The sequence below is a fragment of the Somniosus microcephalus genome, chromosome 2 (assembly GCF_052327205.1).
Source record: "Somniosus microcephalus isolate GS21.2 chromosome 2, FLI_Smic_1.0, whole genome shotgun sequence".
In the NCBI taxonomy this organism is placed as follows: Eukaryota; Metazoa; Chordata; class Chondrichthyes; order Squaliformes; family Somniosidae; genus Somniosus; species Somniosus microcephalus.
This window is the reverse complement of record NC_140988.1, coordinates 147,796,762-147,816,322: the sequence shown is the minus strand read 5'-3', so window position 1 is coordinate 147,816,322 and position 19,561 is coordinate 147,796,762. Positions and strand designations below refer to the sequence as shown.

The following is a 19,561-nucleotide window of genomic DNA, read 5'->3' as shown; positions in this document are numbered from 1 at the left end:
TCTCAAGTGGATGTAAAAGATCCCTTGGCACTATTTCGAAGAAGAGCAGGGGAGTTATCCCCGGTGTCCTGGCCAATATTTATCCCTCAATCAACTTAACAAAAAACAGTTTATCTGGTCATTAGCACATTGCTGTTTGTGGGAGCTTGCTGTGTACAAATTGGCTGCTGCATTTCCCACATTACAACAGTGACTACACCCCAAAAGTACTTCATTGGTTGTAAAGCGCTTTGAGACGTCTGGCGGTCGTGAAAGGCGCTATATAAATGCAAGTCTTTTTTTCTTTAACAGCGAGAGCGAGTCTAAGGGGTACATAGGCAGGATGCTGAAGTGATTCAGTACAGGGACAGGGATGGATAGGTAAGGGTGCAAGGGAAGTAAGGGTAAGGTGGTATGTGGAGGAGCAGGCTTACTACGCAGAGTGCTGGTGATGAGAAGAGAAGGGAAGCAGATTGAAGGTAAGTGTGATGGGATACTCACTTTTGATGTTCGCACAAGATCATTAAACCGTTTCCTGCACTGGATCCAGGAGCGTGAACAAATGGACCTTGCGCTGACCTCCTCAAGAATGTGCAGCCAGGCTGCCTTGGTCTGCTGAGGAGGCTTCCTCCGGCCATCCGGAGGGAAGAGAATCTCCCTGCGCCCTCTTACAGCATCGACAAGAACATGGAGGGACTCATCATTAAAGCGAGGAGCTGCCTTGCCTCTTGAAGAAGTCATTGTGGTTGGAGCAATATCACTGACTATCAGAATGCAGAAGAGAAAGGCTTAGGCTGAATGGGAGATTTAAAACCAGCTGCTATGATGACGTCATCAGAGGCGCCCAGCCGACCTGATCGCACTCATTGGACCAACCAGCACGCTCCCAATCAACTCAACAAGCTGATTTAATTAAAATCAGACATCAACAGCTGATCCCGCCGGAAGTGGCTCCGGAACCCGCCCACCACGCAACCCGACTCCAACCCGTCTCGGGAATAAAAATCGAGCCTGTAGGCTTTAAGGAGCATCATATAGAAGGAGAGAGAGGTACAGCCGGAGAGGCTTGGGGGGAATTCCAGAGCCTAGGCTCCAAGCAACTGAAGATATGGTCACCAATGGTGGAGCGATTAAAATCGGGAATGCGCAAGAGGCCAGAATTGGAGGAGCGCAGAGATCTCAAAAGGTAATTGCGCTGGAGGAGGTTACAGAGATAGGGAGGAATGAGGTCATGGAGGGATTTAAAAACGAGGATGAGAATTTTTAAATCGAGGTGTTGCTGGACTGGGAGTCAATCTAGTTCAGTGAGCATAAAGGTTGTTAGATCCATGTGTTAATGGAGACACGGAATGCAGGAGTTGATTTAACAAGTGTTTACTGAACAAAGTCTGGAGGTGAACTAACTACACAAGACACTATGCAGGCTTATATACCCGAGTGGTCACTACTGGTACTACAGTACACAGGGGCTTCAAAAACATAGTTCCTCTTAAAGGTACATACACTACAATTCCTCCCCTTTTAGATAAATAGTACATAACATTTTAAGTAATCATTAAATAACATTTTTACAAGAACAATAATCTGCACATTTGCTGAAGTTAATCAATTACAAATTCAGTCTCTCTGGAGGCTTCCTGACTCAGTCCGGATAACGCCTCGGTGGTGTAGTAGGTTTCGGTGGTGTAGTAGGTTCTTTTGGCAAGGTCGATTCGGCTTCAATGCCAGTGTCAGGTTCATCTGGTTCCAGTATCACTGGATCGGAGGTAGATACTATGGGTATCTCTGCTTCATCACTAGGCATATAGAGTTGTGGTGTAGGTTGTCCTTTTTCGGATGACTCTATGATCTGGTCAGCATGGCGCCTTATTATGCTTTCTCCGATGTCCACGGTATACATCAGCGGTCCTAGTCGTGTGCAAATAGTTCCAGGCTGCCATTTCTCGGTACGGTAGTCCCGTGCCAAAACTGGTTGACCTATCTGGAAGGTTCTAATTGGCCTTTCATTCATGCTTTGAAATTGCCGGTTCTCTATGTCCCTTCTGACGTTTGGCTTGATCAAATCCAGCCGGCATCTTAGTCTTCTATTGAAAAATATCATGGCGGGGGTTTGGTTTGTAACCACATGTGTTGCATTCCTGTATGCAAACAAGAAGTTATCTACCTTATGTTGTAGATTTATGTCTTCATTACCCATGGCCTTTATGGGCTTCTTGAAGGTCTGGACAAACCTTTCAGCTAATCCATTGGTGGCGGGATGGCATGGGGTGGACGTGTAGTGCTTAACCCCATTGTTTTTTAAGAACTTCCTGAATTCTTCGGATACAAATTGCGGTCCATTATCAGAACAGATCTGTTCAGGCAGCCAATTCCTGGCGAATATGGTCCTTATTACTGTGATGGTTTTTTCCGTGGTGGTGGAGGACATCTTTATTACCTCCGGCCACGTGGAGTGTGCATCCACCGTGATTAAGAACATTGAGTCCATAAATGGACCAGCAAAGTCGATATGTACCCTTTGCCATGGAGATGAGGGCCACTCCCATGGATGTAGAGGGGCTTGTGGTGGGGCGTTTTGGACCTTCTGGCATCCTAGACAGCTCTTGGTCATTTCTTCGATGTCTCCATCGATACCTGGCCACCACACAAATGCTCTGGCTAAGTTCTTCATTTTCACTCCACCCAGATGCCCCTCGTGAAGCTCCTTTAGCACTTCCTTGAGTTTGGGTGGAATCACCACTCTGGCTCCACACATCAAGGTTCCTCGGCACACTGACAGCTGTTCTCTTCTTTGCGAGAATGCTGGCAACAGTGGTTCGCCATGTGCTGGCCATCCCTTCACCGTTAAATCGTAGACTCGTGAGAGAGTCGGGTCATTTCTCGTTTCCTTTTCAATGGTAGAATTTGTCACCGGTAGACATTCCACTATGGTCGAGTGGAACATCTCCATTGGGTCCACTGTAGGCGCCTCTTCTACCATTGGCAACGGTAGGCGCGATAACCCGTCAGCATTCCCATGCTGTTTTGTTCCTTTGTATCCTATGTCATATTGGTGTGCCCCTAGGAAAAGGGACCACCTCTGTAGCCTTTGCGCTGTCATAATGGGAACGCCCTTTTTAGGGTTGAATATGGAGACGAGGGGTTGATGGTCAGTCAACAAGGTAAATTTTTGTCCGTGTAGGTAATGGTTGAATTTCTTCACCCCCCACACCAGGCTGAGTGCCTCCCTGTCGATCTGGGCATAGTTACGCTCAGCTGAGTTCAATGAGCGTGACGCAAAAGCTATCGGCCGCTCCGAGCCATCAGGGAATCTATGCGATAATACCGCTCCCACGCCGTAAGGCGATGCATCACACGCCAGTCTGATTGGCAGTGATGGGTTGTAATGAGCCAACACTTCCCTGGACGTGATCAAGCCTTTGCATTTATGGAAGGCACGTTTACAGTCTTCGCTTCATTTCCAAATTACTCCCGTTTGTAGCAGTGCGTTAAGAGGGTGCAGAACCGTTGACAAGTGCGGTAAAAATTTATGATAGTAATTTATTAATCCCAGGAACGACCTTAATTGTGAGACATTTTCAGGCGCGGGGGCTTTTATGACCACTTCAATTTTTTCAGGTGACTTATGCAACCCTTCTTCGTTAATGACATGGCCACAATATGATATTTGTTTCTGGAAAAATTCGCACTTGGGGCGATTTGCTCGTAGGCCCCGTTCTCCCAGCCTCGTGAGCACCTGCTCCAAGTTGGCAAGGTGCTCGTTGTCGTTTTCTCCTGTTACAAGGATGTCGTCTAGGTAGCATTGAGTCCCCGGAATCCCTTGCAGGACTTGCTCCATAGCTCTTTGCCAGATAGCCGGAGCTGATGCCACTCCGAAAACCAGTCGATTGTACTGGTACAGGCCTTTGTGTGTGTTTATCGTGAGATACTTTTTAGAGGCCTCCTCAACCTCCATCTGTAGATATGCTTGTGCTAAGTCAATTTGGAGAAACGTTTCCCTCCGGATAGTGAGGCGAAAATATCTTCTATCCTCGGAAGAGGATACTGTACCGTGTGAAGAACCGGGTTTACAGTCACCTTGAAGTCCCCACAGATGCGAATTTTTCTCTGTTCTTCAGATTTATCATTATTCAACGTTTTCTTCATGACCGGGACGATGGGTGTTGCCCACTCGCTCCAATCTACCTTGGATAACACGCCTGCTTTTTCCAAATTCTCCAGCTCTGCCTCGACGGCTGGACGAATTGCGTATGGCACCGGCCTTGCCTTAAAAAACTTGGGAATTGCCGCATCTTCCACTTTTATTGAGGCGGTGGCGCCTTTCAGGGTTCCTAGTTCCTGTTGAAACACTTCTTTGACATTAGCCAAGATTTCTTTTAATCGTCTTGGTATGACGTCGTCATCATTTTTTTTCTTTCTGGTCACCGTCAGTGCCTGAATGGAGTGCCAGTCTAAACGTATCTTTCTGATCCATTCACGTCCCAACAACGGTGGACCACCATCTTGCAGAACGTATAAATACAGCTTCTGTATTTCCTTGCCGTTGTATACAACAGGCACCCTTATTTTCCCTCTGGGGTATACTTTCTGCCCCGGATGTGTCTTTCAAAGGTATATGCGGAAATAGCCGCTCGTAATCCCGTCGACTTATGACGGTCAGAGCTGATCCTGTATCTAGCTCCATTTTGACTGGGGACCCCGCTATCGTGAGGGTAACCCAAATGGTCTGGTAATCTTCTTTGGCACGGTGGCATAGTGGTTAGCACTTTTGCCTCACAGCGCCAGGGACCCGGGTTCGAATCCGGCCTCGGGTGACTGTCTGTGTGGAGTTTGCACATTCTCCCCATGTTTGCGTGGGTTTCCTCTGGGTGCTCCGGTTTCCTCCCACAGTCCAAAGATGTGCGGGTTAGGTTGATTGGCTATGATAAATTGACCCTTAGTGTTAGGGGGATTAAATGCGTGGGGTTACGGGGATAGGGTGGGATATGTGTTGGTGTAGGGGTTACGGGGATCGGGTGGGATATGTGTCGGTGCAGGCTCGATGGGCCGAAATGGCCTCTATCTGCACTGTGGGGTTTCTGTGATTTCTGTGAATTACATTATGTAATTTGAGACAGCTTAGTCTCTTGTTTCCGGAGTCGCTATCACTCTTCTGTTCTTCGGAGCTACTGTCCGTCATCATTTGTACCTTTCTGTACTTTTCCTTATTGACCTTTTTACTGTTAGTGGATTTTTTTCCAGATCTGCATACACGTGCAATGTGTCCCATCTTTCCGCATTGCCTGCATGCTTTGTCCTTGAACCAGTAGTCCTTCTGGTCATGGGTGGATCTGCCGCAGTGATAACATCTCTCGAAACCCCATGTCATTTCATGGGTGCCGAAGTCCTGTGGCTTTTGCTGTATCTCTGCAGCTCCTCTTGCTGCTGCTTCGTATGATACAGCCACACTGAAAGCCTTGTCCAGTGTCAAATCTTTCTCAGAAAGTAGTCTTTTCTGTGTTCCTTCGCTTAGGAGACCGCAGAAGAATTTGTCTCGTAGAGAATCTGCCAGTCCTGCCCCGAATTGGCAGTGCTTTGACAGCTTTCGTAATTCGGTGAGGTAATCAGCGTTACTTTCATTCTTGTGCTGATTCCTCCTGAAGAATTTGAATCGTTCCGCTATCAGCAGCGGTGTTGGGTTTAAGTGCTCCTGTAGGGTATCAACAATCTCCTTAAAATTCTTGTCCATCGGTTTGGCTGGAGTGATCAAGTTTCGTAACAGCCCGCATGTCCTTGCGCCCATCAGATTTAGAAGTACCGATGCCTTTTTATCATCCGCTACTTCATTCGCCTTGCAATATACCTGCACTCTTTCCACATATGTGGTCCAATCCTCTATATCACTATCGAAAGCAGTAATATTGCCAGTCTTCGGCATCCTGAAAATCAAAAATGGCGCCTCCCGCACTTTTCCTTCTTCCCCGCCGAGTCAAGATGGCGCCTCCCGTGCTTTCCCGCCGCTGCCGCTGCTGCCAACGTTGTTCTCCGCGGTTCCCGTTGCGACCTGCAGCTTTTCGCGGTATTTCTATTAAAAAAAATTTTTTTTTTAATATATATCTTTTAAATAGTTTCTCCGTTACTTGGAGAACCGTTCCCGTCGTGGAGCGGACCCTCTGGGACTTTCCCCTCCCTCTGCTCGGTCCGAACGCCGACCTGCTTTGCAGCACCGGCCGCCTCCTGAGTGTTCCTCCCTCTGTCTCTCTTTGCTTCTGCTTTGCGACTCACTGCCCGGCCCCGCTGCAGAGCCACCCGATCGAGCCCCCAGCCCGCCGCAGCCCAGGAAGGATCAGTGCACTACCTGCCACCAGCCCGTTTAGCTGGTGAAACCACAGTTTTTTTTTTTTTCTTGCTTCGACCTTCTTCTGAGGAATCGATCTCCTTGAGGTGCTGCCAAATTGCAGGTAAGTTCGTTTCTAACTCGTCGCCACTGTTAGATCCATGTGTTAATGGAGACACGGAATGCAGGAGTTGATTTAAGAAGTGTTTACTGAACAAAGTCTGGAGGTGAACTAACTACACAAGACGCTATACAGGCTTATATACCCGAGTGGTCACTACTGGTACTACAGTACACAGGGGCTTCAAAAACATCGTTCCTCTTAAAGGTACATACACTACAAAGGTGTTGGATGAACAGGACTTGGTGCGAGTTAGCACACGGGCAGCAAAGTTTTGGATGAGCTCAAGTTTATGGAGGGTGGAATGTGGGAGGCCGGCCAGGAGAGCGTTGGAGTAGTCCAGTCTAGAGGTAACAAAGGCATGGATGAGGGTTTCAGCAGCAGATGAGCTGAGGCAACGGTGGAGACAGGCGATTTTACGAAGGTGGAAATAGACGGTCTTGTTGATGGAGCAGATTTGTGGTCGGAAACGCATCTCCGGGTAAAATAGGATGCCAAGGTTGTGAACAGTCTGGTTCAGCCTCAGACTGTGACCAGGGAGAGGGATGGATTCGGTGGCTCGGGAATGGAGTTTGTGGCAGGGACTGAAGACAATGGCTTCGGTCTTCCCAATATTTAGTTGCAGGAAATTTCTGCTCATCCAGAACTGGATGCCAGACAAACAGTGTGACAAATGAGAGACAGTGGAGGGATCGAGGGAGGTGGTGGTGAGGTAGAGCTGGGTGTCGTCAGCATACATGTGGAAACTGACGCTGTGTTTTCGGATGATGTCGCCGAGGGGCAGCATGTAGATGAGAAATAGGAGGGGGCCAAAGATAGATTGTTGGGGGACTCCAGAGGTATCAGTGCAGGAGAGGGAAGAGAAGCCGTTGCAGGAGATTCTCTGGCTATGACTGGATAGATAAGAATGGAACCAGGCGAGTGCAGTGCCACCCAGCTGGACAATGGAGGAGAGGTGTTGAAGGCGCATAGTGTGGTCAACCGTGCCAAAGGCTGCAGACAGGTCGAAAGGCACTATATAAATACACGCTGTTGTTTTTGTTCTAGTACTGAGGAAGCCAGCTATTCACAAAGCTTTTGTTCATATTTGGAGAAAATTTCATTTGTAGATCACCATATTTTAGCAGATCAGCAAAAGCTCTGTCATTTGAAGTCAATGGAAAAGAAAATCAGAGCGTGTAGAACAGGCGGCTGAGGCACTATCGTCCCTTTTGCACTACTGCTCAATACAAACTTCACCCCTTAAAAGTTCAATAATGTGTAAATTAAGTTTTACCTATTGCCTTTTTTTTCTGCTAATTGTTTCACTCCGTTCTTCTCCTGAATATGTTGACTCCTTACTAGGTTATGGCTTCACTGACGCCGTTCAGTCTCCAGTACTTTGACCAAGTGTCTGTTATTCAAATGTGAGCCATGACAATAAGCTTTGGAAGCCTATTCAAACATAGAAGGCACCACATTGCAGCCCAACCTTGTTCTTACCTGTTGTCCATACACACTTCCAGTAGGGTTGCCAAATAGCAATCAGAAGTGGACATAATGGCTGATTTTCCCCTCCATAACCCAGGGGTGTTGAAGCCAATTATAATACCCATAACAGAGATGAGATAACTCAGCACAGACTGCGGGTGGAACCTGGGCTTTCTGTATCTCCGCATCTCAGCTGTTTGCCAAATAAATTGCTGAGCCATTGGAGAGTCAGTTAACTGTTTATTTTTATATAAAGGCTGTGATGACAGTAGAATCCCACAGTTGCCATCAATTGCAATCATGTAACTAAAAGCAGCTCAGTAATCTGCAGTCAGGCTTCCTCTAAAGTAGCTTAGGTTTTGATAGTTGTAGTTCAATGTAGGCCAGTTGGATACATTACATTTATTTGTAACTTCTGTTAATTTACCTCGGTGTTTTAAAGTCAGAACCCTTGGTCAACAATGATATGCTAAGCTACGTATTTTGCAAGATAATTGCATAACAATCTCAGCTTGAGCTTAATTGCCAGTATTGCTTGTCAGACTTCTAACAAAGTCTTGCAAAGTATAAAGATATTAAAGGAAAGTAATGAAAAAGTATAAAAGCTTTAAAAATCTATGGCCTTGAAATTATGCTACGTGACTATTAAGGTACAAGCACATAACTCATATGAAATTCCTTATCTAATATTTTAGTGAAGGTGTTAACCCATTTTTAATAAGCAGCATAATGCCTCCATTAACATGGCAGGCAAAGAAATTTCATACAAATGTATTAAGTGCTTTCCAGCTAACATTTGCTTAGTGTTCGAGTAACCCATTATTAGCCATTCACCTTGTGACCTGCTGCACCTTCAGCTAAAGAACATTTTCCTGTCAGGTTCATCAATATGTGTAATTAATAGTTTAATTCATGGGGCGTACTCTTTAACTGAAACTTATTACCAGTTTTTATTTAATGGTACTTATTTGTATTTTTTGACAGATTGTAATTCCTTTCTGCAGTCTATTAATCAAGGATATTTACTTTTTAAACGAGGGTTGTGCCAATCGTTTACTGAATGGACATGTCAATTTTGAGGTGAGTAATTCTGATGTTATTTTCTCCATTTTTAAAGAAATATTGCTGAATAGAAAAGGCAAAACATTGTAAAATGCAGATAAGTTCAAACTTTCTGAAGGAAGAAATAGTTTAATATTAAGAAAACATGTCATTTAGCTGCTATATAACAGCTGTACAATGTACCAGTTAACATTATGAAGACTATTTTTCAACCATCTATCTGCCTTGATGTGAAGCCACGCTCTTTCCCCTCTCCAAACTGTCTCTCTTTTTCATTGATCACTTTATATATTTATCACAATTACTCTGTCATGTAACTCTGTTTGAGATGTCTTGTGTCCATTTGTCTCCCACCTGATCTCTTATTTTAATCTTTGGTCCTCTGCTACTGTCTGCTACATTGTTGATATTGGTGCCTGCGTATGTGTGTACGCGTTGTATCTTTTTCAGTCTTCATTCCTGCATTTGTTTGTCTCGAGTTATTTCCGTCTTTGTGAAATCTTCTGCTGATCTAGTTCTTTCTTTAATGTTATTTCTTTAATGTGTCTTTCTCCTGATCTTTTAGCTGCATATGTGGCTTTCTCTCTTTTGCCATCTTTTTATCTATCTTGTCTTCCCTATCCATCCCTCTGTTTGCTCCTACTGAACCACCTCTCCCCTTCTGTCTTTGGTCATCCGTTCCCTATCTGTGTCACTTTGGTCACGTCTCTCTCCTTGTCTCTTTTTTTTGTCAGGCTTACTGATGACGATCCATTTTCTTCATCTGAACTGAAATGTTGGCCCATTGCCTGCTGCTGCTGGCAATGGGAGCACTGGAATCAGTTAAATGCCAGCCTATTGCATTCCATTTCTCCATAGTCTGCTGACCTCACACATCTTGAGCCTCACTTGAAATGTTGGCTCATCATCAGAAATGAGAGTGCCTGAATGAATTTTGTAGGTTGGCACCTCTTGCCGTTAGGACGAGATGGGTAAGTAGCGGGAGTAGCGGTGCACCATGGGAGACATCAGGCCAGAATGCGGGTCAGGTGCAGTAACAGAAGGGGAGGCGTCAGGCTGGGGAGAGCCATCAAAGGCTGAGTAGAACAACCAGAGGGCTTAAAAACAATGAAGATTTTAAAGAAAAAAAATTAAAGTTATAGGAAGTTGAAGAATGCTGATGTTGGGAGCAGGAATCCCAAAGGCAAGAGCAGGAAGAAAAACAACCTCGGAGACAGAGGTGAACACCCCAAGGAATGAAAAATTTAAATTTCCAAAATACAATTTCAAAATATGCAGCAAAAAGGGAAGCCACGGGCAGAGGGAGCAGGACAACCAAGAAATTAAAAATTAAAAATTGAAAGACATTTTAAAACAAAGGAGAAATGAAAATGCAATGTGGGGGTAGGGGAGAAATGGGAGCGCTTGAGACCTAAAGGGGTGAACTGGGGGTGTTGGGGTTGTGGGAAACCTATAAGGGGAAAAAGTCTGGGAAAATTTGAACAAAAGCAAAACAGATAGAATTTAATGTCAGTAAGTGTAAGGTGATGCATTTTGGTAAACAAAAAGCAGCAGTAATTATACACTGAATGGAAGTAGGTTTGGTGTTGTGGAGGATTTGGGGATACAGACTTACAGAACATTAAAGACAGTGGGGGAGAAATTCAGTTGTTAGCACCACTCGTTAGCGCCTTAAGAGGGCGATAAGTGGGGCGCGAAGTGGCTAGCGCCCGGGCGCGGCGAGACCTGCACCTCTCGCGACATTGAGCGGACATTTAGCGGCGGCGCAAAACCGCAACGCCCGCTCAGCTGCGCGCGCAGATCCTGACGTCATTTCATGGTGCAACGCCCTTGGGGCGCCCCGAACCGGAAATTCAGTGGCGCCCCCCTCCTTTCCGCCTGGCGCTCCCAGCGACTGCTTGACTGGAACGGTTCCCAATCGCTGTGGGGCTGGGGGGGGGGGCACTATTTAAAGGGGGCTCTTCCTGGCTTCTTAGTGGTAGCCATTTTTGGACCACTCCTTCTGTGAGAGAGAGAGAGATTTGCAGAGAGACAAAGGGAGAGAGCTTTCTGCATTGAATCAGCGCTCGCACAGGTACTTCTGGCTTCGGCCCAGAGCTTTGCAGTTGGATTGATTTTTCAGTGCCATAGCCTTGAGTGGCCACATACTATGGGGGCTGCAATGGGTGGAAACGTTGGGTTTCTCCATTGCATTGAGAGGGCTCAGAGATGCCGAGAGAGAGTGCCAATCATGGCCAGACGGAGGAGGGCCAACAGGCGTCGGCACAGGAGGCCTTACCCTCCCAGGGTATTCCGCCAACAGTTCTCCTACCTCAATATGTCTGAGGAGCAGTGTTTTCAGAGGCTTTGATTCAGCAGGGAGGTGGTCACTGAGCTCTGCCACCTGCTTCAGCCAGATCTGCAGCCTCAACTGAGGAGCAGGACGTCTCTATCGGTGGCAGTGAAGGTGACAGTAGCTCTCAACTTCTGTGCCACCGGCTCCTTTCAATCCGCTACTGGGGACATTGCCAATGTCTCCCAGTTCGCGGTGCATTGCTGCATCCGCCAAGTCACGAATGCCCTCTTTAAAAGGAGACGTCAGTACATTTCCTTCCCCATGACCCTGGGCAAGCAGCAAGAGCGCGCAATGGGATTTGCAAGAATAGCGGGCTTCCCCATGGTCCAGGGCGCCATTGACTGCATGCATGTGGCTTTGCGGGCGCTGCAAGAGAATGCCGAGGATTACCGCAACCGGAAGGGGTTCTATTCGTTGAACGTGCAGTTGGTGTGTGACCACAGACAGCTGATACTAGCTGTCAATGCCTGCTTTCCAGGCAGCAGCCACGATGCCTTCATCCTGCGCCAGACTTCTGTGGCAGACCTTTTCGAAGCCCCGGCTCACCCAGGAGGCTGGCTTCTCGGGGACAAGGGCTATCCTCTGTGCACCTGGCTGATGACCCCGCTCCGTGCGCCCAGCACCCCTGCTGAAGAACGATACAATGAGAGCCATCAAACGACCAGGAACATCATTGAGCACACAATCGGCGTGCTAAAACAATGGTTCCATTGTCTGGACCATTCTGGGGGAGCCCTTCAGTACTCACCTGAGCCAGTCTCCCATTTCGTTGTAGTGTGCTGCATGCTGCATAACCTGGCAATCCTCAGGACTCAGCCAGTGCCAGCAGACATTGGAGCACCAGCAGAGGAGGAGGAGGAGGAGGAGGCACACCAAGATGGGAGGGCGGCACAAAGTGCAAGGGCCGTCCGTCAGCGGCTTATTGCAAGTCGGTTCTAGGCCCCCTCTGAGGGAATGGCTTGTGCCATTGAAAGAACATGAATGGAGCCGCTCCGCAAATGCTGAGCCGGTCAAGGCAACAAATAGTTCAAAGAGCAAACATGCACAATCTGAATAAAGACACTTCTTTATTTAACAAACTGTGTGCCCTTCCCGCATGACAAAGTAATAGAGAGAAACCCCAAAAAAGCAGTCAGACACATAACTGGCTCTCACAACCTGGAGACAATGAACAAAAGAGTAAACAAAAAAATGACCACGATCCTCGGCCATCACTAAAAAAATTAACAGCATTTTGCCACACCTCCTACTTTTTGCCCTTCGAGGGTGATCTGCTTCGCTTGTGAGATTGGCCCCTTCCCACCCTGCAACTCCTCCGCAATGGGACCCCAGTGGCTGCAGCAAGGCTGGGGGAAAGCTGCTGAGTGTCAGAAACTGAGTTGGCAGATGCCCTTGGGGGACGGCCTGGACCAGCTCTGGGCCTGGAGGGCCCAGCTGCTGACTGCTCCGACTCTGCATGGGCGGCAGCAGTCTGTCCTTCGGGTGGTGGTAGCTGCAGTGGAGAAGTGACAGTGTTGGCAGCAGGAATGCTGCCATCCTGACAGAGGACAGGCACTCCCCGGTCGGTCGACACACTGGCACTCCCACGGGGCAGCACTGCAGCATGCGGAGCAATCTGCTGAAGCACAGGCTGCTGGCCCTCTGCGGCGTGGCGAGGGCCCCAGCGATTCGTGCCCAATGCAGCGAGGGTGGCAGCAGTCAGTGCTTGTGTGGCCTCAATCTGTGTCTGCATCAGACCAGCCACTGACTGCATGGCACCACTAAGCACTTGCGTGGAAGTTGCCTGTGTTGCCTGTGCTGCACCAAAGTCCTGCAGACTCCTTGCCTGTGCTGCACTGAAGTCCTGCAGACTCCTTGCCTGTGCTGCACCGAAGTCCTGCAGACTCCTTGCCAGTGCTGCACCGAAGTCCTGGACACTCCTTGCCAGGGACTCAATGGATTCGGACATCCTTGCCACTGCAGCCATGAGCTTAGTGTGCCTCTGCTCTGCCTGGGCGCCCATTTCAGCGAGGAGCCGCACCTCTTCTGCGCTCACTGTAGCAGGACTGGAGGCCAGACTCTCCCTCTGGGAAGAAGGCCGCCGAGCTTCCCTACCCCCCCCCACGTTGCTGCAGCCCGCTGGGCCCCGGAGCTTCACCCTCCTCAGCCCCTTCCCCCTGCTCCCCTCCAGGGAAGACGTGTCCCCATTATGGCCGTGGGCTGCCTCGGCTGAGGGTGGCACTGATGGTCCGGCTTCCTCTTCCTCCTCGCCTTCAGAATCACACTCAGTGGCAGCTTGAGGGCCCGCCTCCTCACCTGGCGAATCACCATCTGAAAGCAGGGAGGTACAAGAGTTGCTTTAGTGTGAGGACAGGGCGGCAGCGAGGGAGGCATGAGTGCTGCAATGCACTGTATTGGTTCGATAGTGGCAAAGGATGCTGGTGTGAGGCACAAGTGGAAGGAGGGAGGTCAAAAAGGTGATGACCTTACCATTGCTGTCCAGAATGGGGTTGGCATCTCCAGTGGTGACAGGGCCAATCATCCGGCCTGCCATAATGTGCTGGACTCGCTGCTCCAGATCGCTGAGGTCTTTAAGGTGAGGCCGGCCTCCCCCGGTCCATTGCTGCTGCCTCCTGTTATGGGCCAGCTTGCCCTGCAAGAGAAAGGACGGGCTCTGAGTACAGTGTGAAGCCCTGGTCTTGGCTGCACTGCCTCCCATGGTGGAATAGCCCTTACAGTGTGAAGCCCTGATCTTGGCTGCACTGCCTCCCATGGTCGAATAGCCCTTACAGTGTGAAGCCCTGATCTTGGTTGCACTGCCTCCCATGGTCGAATAGCCCTTACAGTGTGAAGCCCTGATCTTGGCTGCACTGCCTCCCATGGTCGAATAGCCCTTACAGTGTGAAGCCCTGATCTTGGCTGCACTGCCTCCCATGGTCGAATAGCCCTTACCGTGTGTAAAGTGCTGAATGTGTGTGTGAGTTTCATGAAAGGCCCATAGGTGTTGGATGAGAGCTGGGCATTGGGGCTTTCAGGACCTTTTGGCCATAAGGTGAGGTGCACAAACAGGGATGAAGAGAATACTGAAAAGGGTACTCACCCTAACGACCCGAGTGAGGTCGTTGAACTTCTTCCTGCATTGCACAGGGGTCCTAGGTACCATGCTGCTGGAGGTCACTCTGTGTGCCACCTCCCTCCAAGCTTTGTGGTAGTCGGTGGGCAGCGGCCTCCTGCCACTGTCCGGAAACAGGATAGATCGCCTGCGCGCCACTGCACCAACCAGAACCTGCAGGGCCCTCTCACTGAACCGCTGCACTCGCTCCCTGGCCCTCTCCATGGTCCTAGGCGTTAGAATGTGGCAGCAGGTCTGTCCAGGCCGAGAATCAGGGCTCCGATGTGCAGGGTGTGGCTGCAATCCAAGATCGACCCTCCCCTTTACGAGCTGACCGGCGCCAGCATGTCTGTGTGCAATCGCTAACTGGCCGCACCTGCACTGCGCCCGCCCTCGGTGGTAGCGCCTCGCATCTCCGGCTTAGCGCCTTAGGACATTCGTGCAGCGCCTGCTTTAGCGCTCCAAGTACCTCTTGGGGCGAAGCATGTCAATTTAACTGAAGGTGGCGATAATTTGCGCCGGGCGCTAAATTTTGCACCCGCTCGAGTATAATGCCCCAAACGTGACGATACTGAATTTCTAGGCCAGCGTCTCAAGTTGTTAAGGCAGTACAAAAAAGCTGAAAGAATTCTAGGCTAAAAAACTAAAAGTTGAATTTATTTCAAGTTTTAAAAGTTTAAAATATTTAAAAAAGATATTAGAGGAAAGAAGGTGCAAAAGTGTTTAAATGAATATTTTAAAAGTAAAAAGCAGGCCATACAATAGCACATAGTGGGCTGAATTTTGCCAGCGTTCAGAGGGTGGATTCGGAGGCGGGTCTGCTGTCAAAATCCAAATGATTGACAGCGGGGCGGTATCCCACTCTAAACCCGCCTCCTTGTGAGTTTCCCTAGTGCTGGTTCTGCCTGCGCTTTGCAGACACGGCACTAAGCGGCGGGTCATTCAATTATGCTAGTTGAGAGGGTGTTTAAACCAATTTACTCACCATTTTAGCAGGCACAAAGTATTTCCCATGAGGTTCCCATCGCTCGGGGATCATGCCAGGTCGGTATGTCGGGCTCTGAACAACTCTCCATTTCTTTCAATAGGTGACAGCTGCAAAAGTGGTTTAAAACCTACCATTTTACAGCTGGGCACTTTCCACTCTCAGAAGCTTCAGGCTTGAGTACTTGGAACAGATTTTTAAGCTTTATGCATTTGGGAAGTGTTTGCAGTAAACTCTCTATTCACTGTCACCTCCTTGCAACATCATATCTAACCCTTGATAGATTGCTTCTGTCTTCTGAACTTCACCTGGATTCTGAAACATCAGAATGGGCACGATTTATGCTCTGTCGCCTTGGTCCTCAGAATCTGATGATGATCAGCCGCAGCAGCAGCAGAACCAGCCGCACCAGCAGCAGCAACAACAACAAGAGCGCCAACCTTCTCCTCAACCACCTGATGCTGCACAGGGCAGGGCATCAGTGCAGGGCTGGACCGCGTCGGAGGCCATACCCGCAAAACAGGGTATACAGGCAGAGGATAAGCTTCCTCAACATGACGGAGCAGCAGTGCCAAAGGAGGCTCAGGCTATCGCGCCAGGTCGTCGCTGACATTTGCGCTTTACTGGAGCAAGACCTGCAGCACAGAGGAAGGGGTGGGCACTCCTTACCAGTGGCTGTCAAACTCACCCTTGCCCTTAAGTTCTTCACCTCAGGCTCCTTCCAGGCATTGGCAGCAGACATTTACGGCATCTCACAGTCGGCCGCACACAGATGCATCGCACAGGTCACCAATGCCATCTTTAACAAGTTGGCAAATTATATCAATTTTGCCACTGATGAAGCCACTGTCAATGAACGTGCGCTTGGCTTTGCCGCTCTAGCTGGCTTCCCACATGTGCAGGGAATCATCGACAGCACACAAGTGGCCATCAGGGCACCCCATCACAACCCAATAGCATTTGTTAACTGCAAGGGCTTCCACTCCCTCAACGTTCAGCTGGTCTGCAACCAAAGGAAGATTATCATCCATGTGTGCGCCAAGTTCCCTGGCAGCTGCCATGACTCGTACATCCTGCGCCATTCCACCATCCCTCAGCTCTTCACACCGCCAAACAGTCTTGGCGGCTGGCTGCTTGGAGACAAGGGCTATCCCCTGAAGACGTGGCTCATGACATCTTTCAAGAGGCCAACAAACGAGCCTGAGGGACGTTATAATCAAAGTCACATCTCCACGAGAAGTGTCATCGAGCAGACAATAGGTTTGCTCAAAATGTGCTTCAGATGCCTCGACAGATCTGGAGGAGCCCGTCTGTACACCAGGATCTCCCGAGTAGTCGTGGTGTGCTGCACCCTGCATAACATAGCGCAGCAGCGAGGATTAGCACTGGATGAGGAAGACACCACAGAGCACAGAGCCTCATCAGACGTCGAGGAGGATGAGGATGAGGAGGCTCACCATGAGGTTAGTTACGAGGATGAGGAACACCTGGATGAGCCGGTGGTCCCATTGCGACCAGTACGTGAGCATGTTGCTGCCTGTCACGCCAGGGATACCCTTATCAATGGCAGATTTCAATAACTTCATGCAGCTCATACATATGGCTGCCACCCACGTACGCAGGTTTGCATCACCCCACACCAACACCATGTAGCAGTCACATAATGATTCGTTCATTGTTTTGACTCTCGCCACCATTGCTGGGTGTGAAGTGAGCCCTGACCCTTCACTCTGCCACTTCCATTTCATCACACAAATTTGCCAACGACCTCCAAGTGTGACAATTAGATGATTTATTAATAGCACTTCATAGAATACTAACATGACATTGATAAAGAGAGACACACCCGAGTGACTACCCTTGTGACTATTTGTGTGGGATCTTTCTTTTCTGGGTGCTTCTACGTCGTGCTACTCCTGCGGCTTCAGCAGAGGTAGAGGCAGCCTCCTCACCTCCGTGCTTCGCCTGCTTGGATGCCTTTGGCGGTTGTCCTCTGGGTTTTGGAGCCACTGATGGAGGCGCAGACTTGGCCATCACTGTCCAGGGAGGCATCTGGGGCTCTGACTGAGGGGTTGTCAAGGGAATCAAAGTCAGAGACCTTGGAGCGGAGTCCACACTTCTATGTCCCCTCCCACCATCATCCCCCTCATGGGCCACCCGCACTTCCCTGCTAGCAAGTAGCTGGAGAACACCTTGATGCACTTCAGTAGGGCCATGAGGGTCCACCTCTATACTGACATCCCTTCTACAAAGGACGTCTATGAGCCTCTGGTTTCTCACCTCCATAGATGCCCATCTCACCTCCATAGATGAGCATCTATTTTGACGAGAAACCATATTCTTATGCGACTGGTGCCGTGTCTCCTCCATGCAGGTGGCCATCCTATCCATGGAGGAAGCTATAGTTGCCAGTGACTGCGCCACAGTGTTGCTCATGTTGGAGACGGACTCCTCCATTCTCTGCACACTCGCTGTCACCGCGGTCACAAAACCAGTCAGAGCCTCCTGCACTTGTTCCTGCAGCTGCAGGATTGCCCTCTTCCTGGATGGCCCCCGAAGCTCAGCGTCTGCATGCAGCTGAGCTGAGCTAGGAGACTCCTGCATCCTCCGATGAGGAGTCTCCACTGCTGTCACTGTCTCCACCATCTACAGCTGCTCAGATGTGATCAGTGAGACACCAGGTGACAACACTACTGTATCTCACGACAGACCCACCGAGGTGTGCGACCCTGCGCTGGTGCTGGGTTGTGTTGTCTGAGGTGACGCTGCGCCCTCAGAGGCAGGAGGCTCCTCTGAGGAGTCTTCTTGCTGTTCCTCTTGGATATTTGGGGGGGGGGCTCTTGATGGACCTGTGGTACAGTGAAGACATCAGTTAGATATACAGGATGTCTACTGCAGACACATGCCATTATCCACATGATGAGCATTCATCTTGTCTTGACATCACACCCCATATGAGGCAATGATGAAAGGCATGCAGTTGTATAGAAATTCATTCTGTCACCAGCTTCTTCTAATGAGCCCCTCTCTCCAACCCCCACTTCCAGAACATCCACCACTCCAGCAATCTCCAGTGCTGCCTCCTCTGCACTCGTCAGATATGACATGGTTTGTGGAGGCCCTCCTCCCGTTCTCTCCCTCTCCCTCTTATTGTGGGCTATCTTTTCCTCCAAGGAGGGAAAGAAGAGAAGGTTCAGTGAGAGTGATGGTAATAGTGTAAGGAATGGAATGACATAGAGCTTTACACTGACAATTTGATGGAGTGGGTTGGCAATACCAAGTTGCCTCCTTTTGTGTTGTTAGTTGCTGTCATTGAATAACAATGAGGCTTAGTGTGAGGGCTGCATAGTAAGATGGTGACCTGATATTGTAGATAGAGTTAGAGGGATGGATGAAGGTACAAGGGATGTTGGACTGTGTAGCGTTGTGCAGGAGCAGGGATGGCAATGCAGAATGGTGCGAATGCGATGAGACGCACAGCAGCATCAAGGTAATTGTGGCTTAATACTCACTTTTCCTGATCTTACTAGATCATTGAACCTCTTGCGACACTGCACCCACGTGCAAACCACCACTGACAGCCCCGTAACCTCCTGCAATATCTGCAGCCACGCTGCCTTTGTCTGCTGTGGAGGCCTCTTCCTACCATCCGCAGGGAAGAAGAAACCCCTACGTGCTCTCACTCCCTCCACAAGATGATGGAGGGACTCATCTGTGAAGTGAGGTGCTGCTCATTGCCGCTGCAAGCTCATATTGCAGAGACTCAAACACTGACAGCACTGAATGCAACTGACAGTAATTGGGGCCATGGCCCTTTTAAATAAACTGGCAATAATCACGTCATCCGGTGACGTCACCAGACCCGCACCCTTTAATAGGGCTGGGAAATGCGCAGGGCGGGCCTAACCAGGCCCATTAGGGCAAGATTCGATTTATCGACGGGGTCCACTCAGGGTCGCCCCCCGCCGCCGACCTCTCCCGCCTTGAAGCCGCCCAGGTAGGCGAAACCGCGGCCGTGTGACACTTGGCATGGGTGAATCTGTGACATATGTGACATGTTTCATATTGAAAACTCCACCTACGAACATAGTAGGTACTACAAATGGGTTTCCCCATAGGAGCAACATTGACGTGAGAGATTTCAATGAAATAGATGCGTCATCCAGCGCATTTATTATATAATGGATGAAGGGGTATGATAA

At 49.2% G+C, this 19,561-nt stretch overlaps 1 protein-coding gene across 2 annotated transcripts in view; it reads left to right on the top strand.

Annotated features, from left to right (window-relative positions):
• rasgef1ba (RasGEF domain family, member 1Ba) overlaps positions 1 to 19,561 on the top strand; it is a 141,501-nt gene that overhangs the window by 104,027 nt on the left and 17,913 nt on the right. For both annotated transcript variants that reach the window (XM_085963437.1, XM_085963429.1), the window contains one exon: positions 8,871 to 8,966. In XM_085963437.1, coding sequence (XP_085819563.1) covers positions 8,871 to 8,966 — 96 coding nt within the window. The remainder of the gene's footprint in view (positions 1 to 8,870; positions 8,967 to 19,561) is intronic.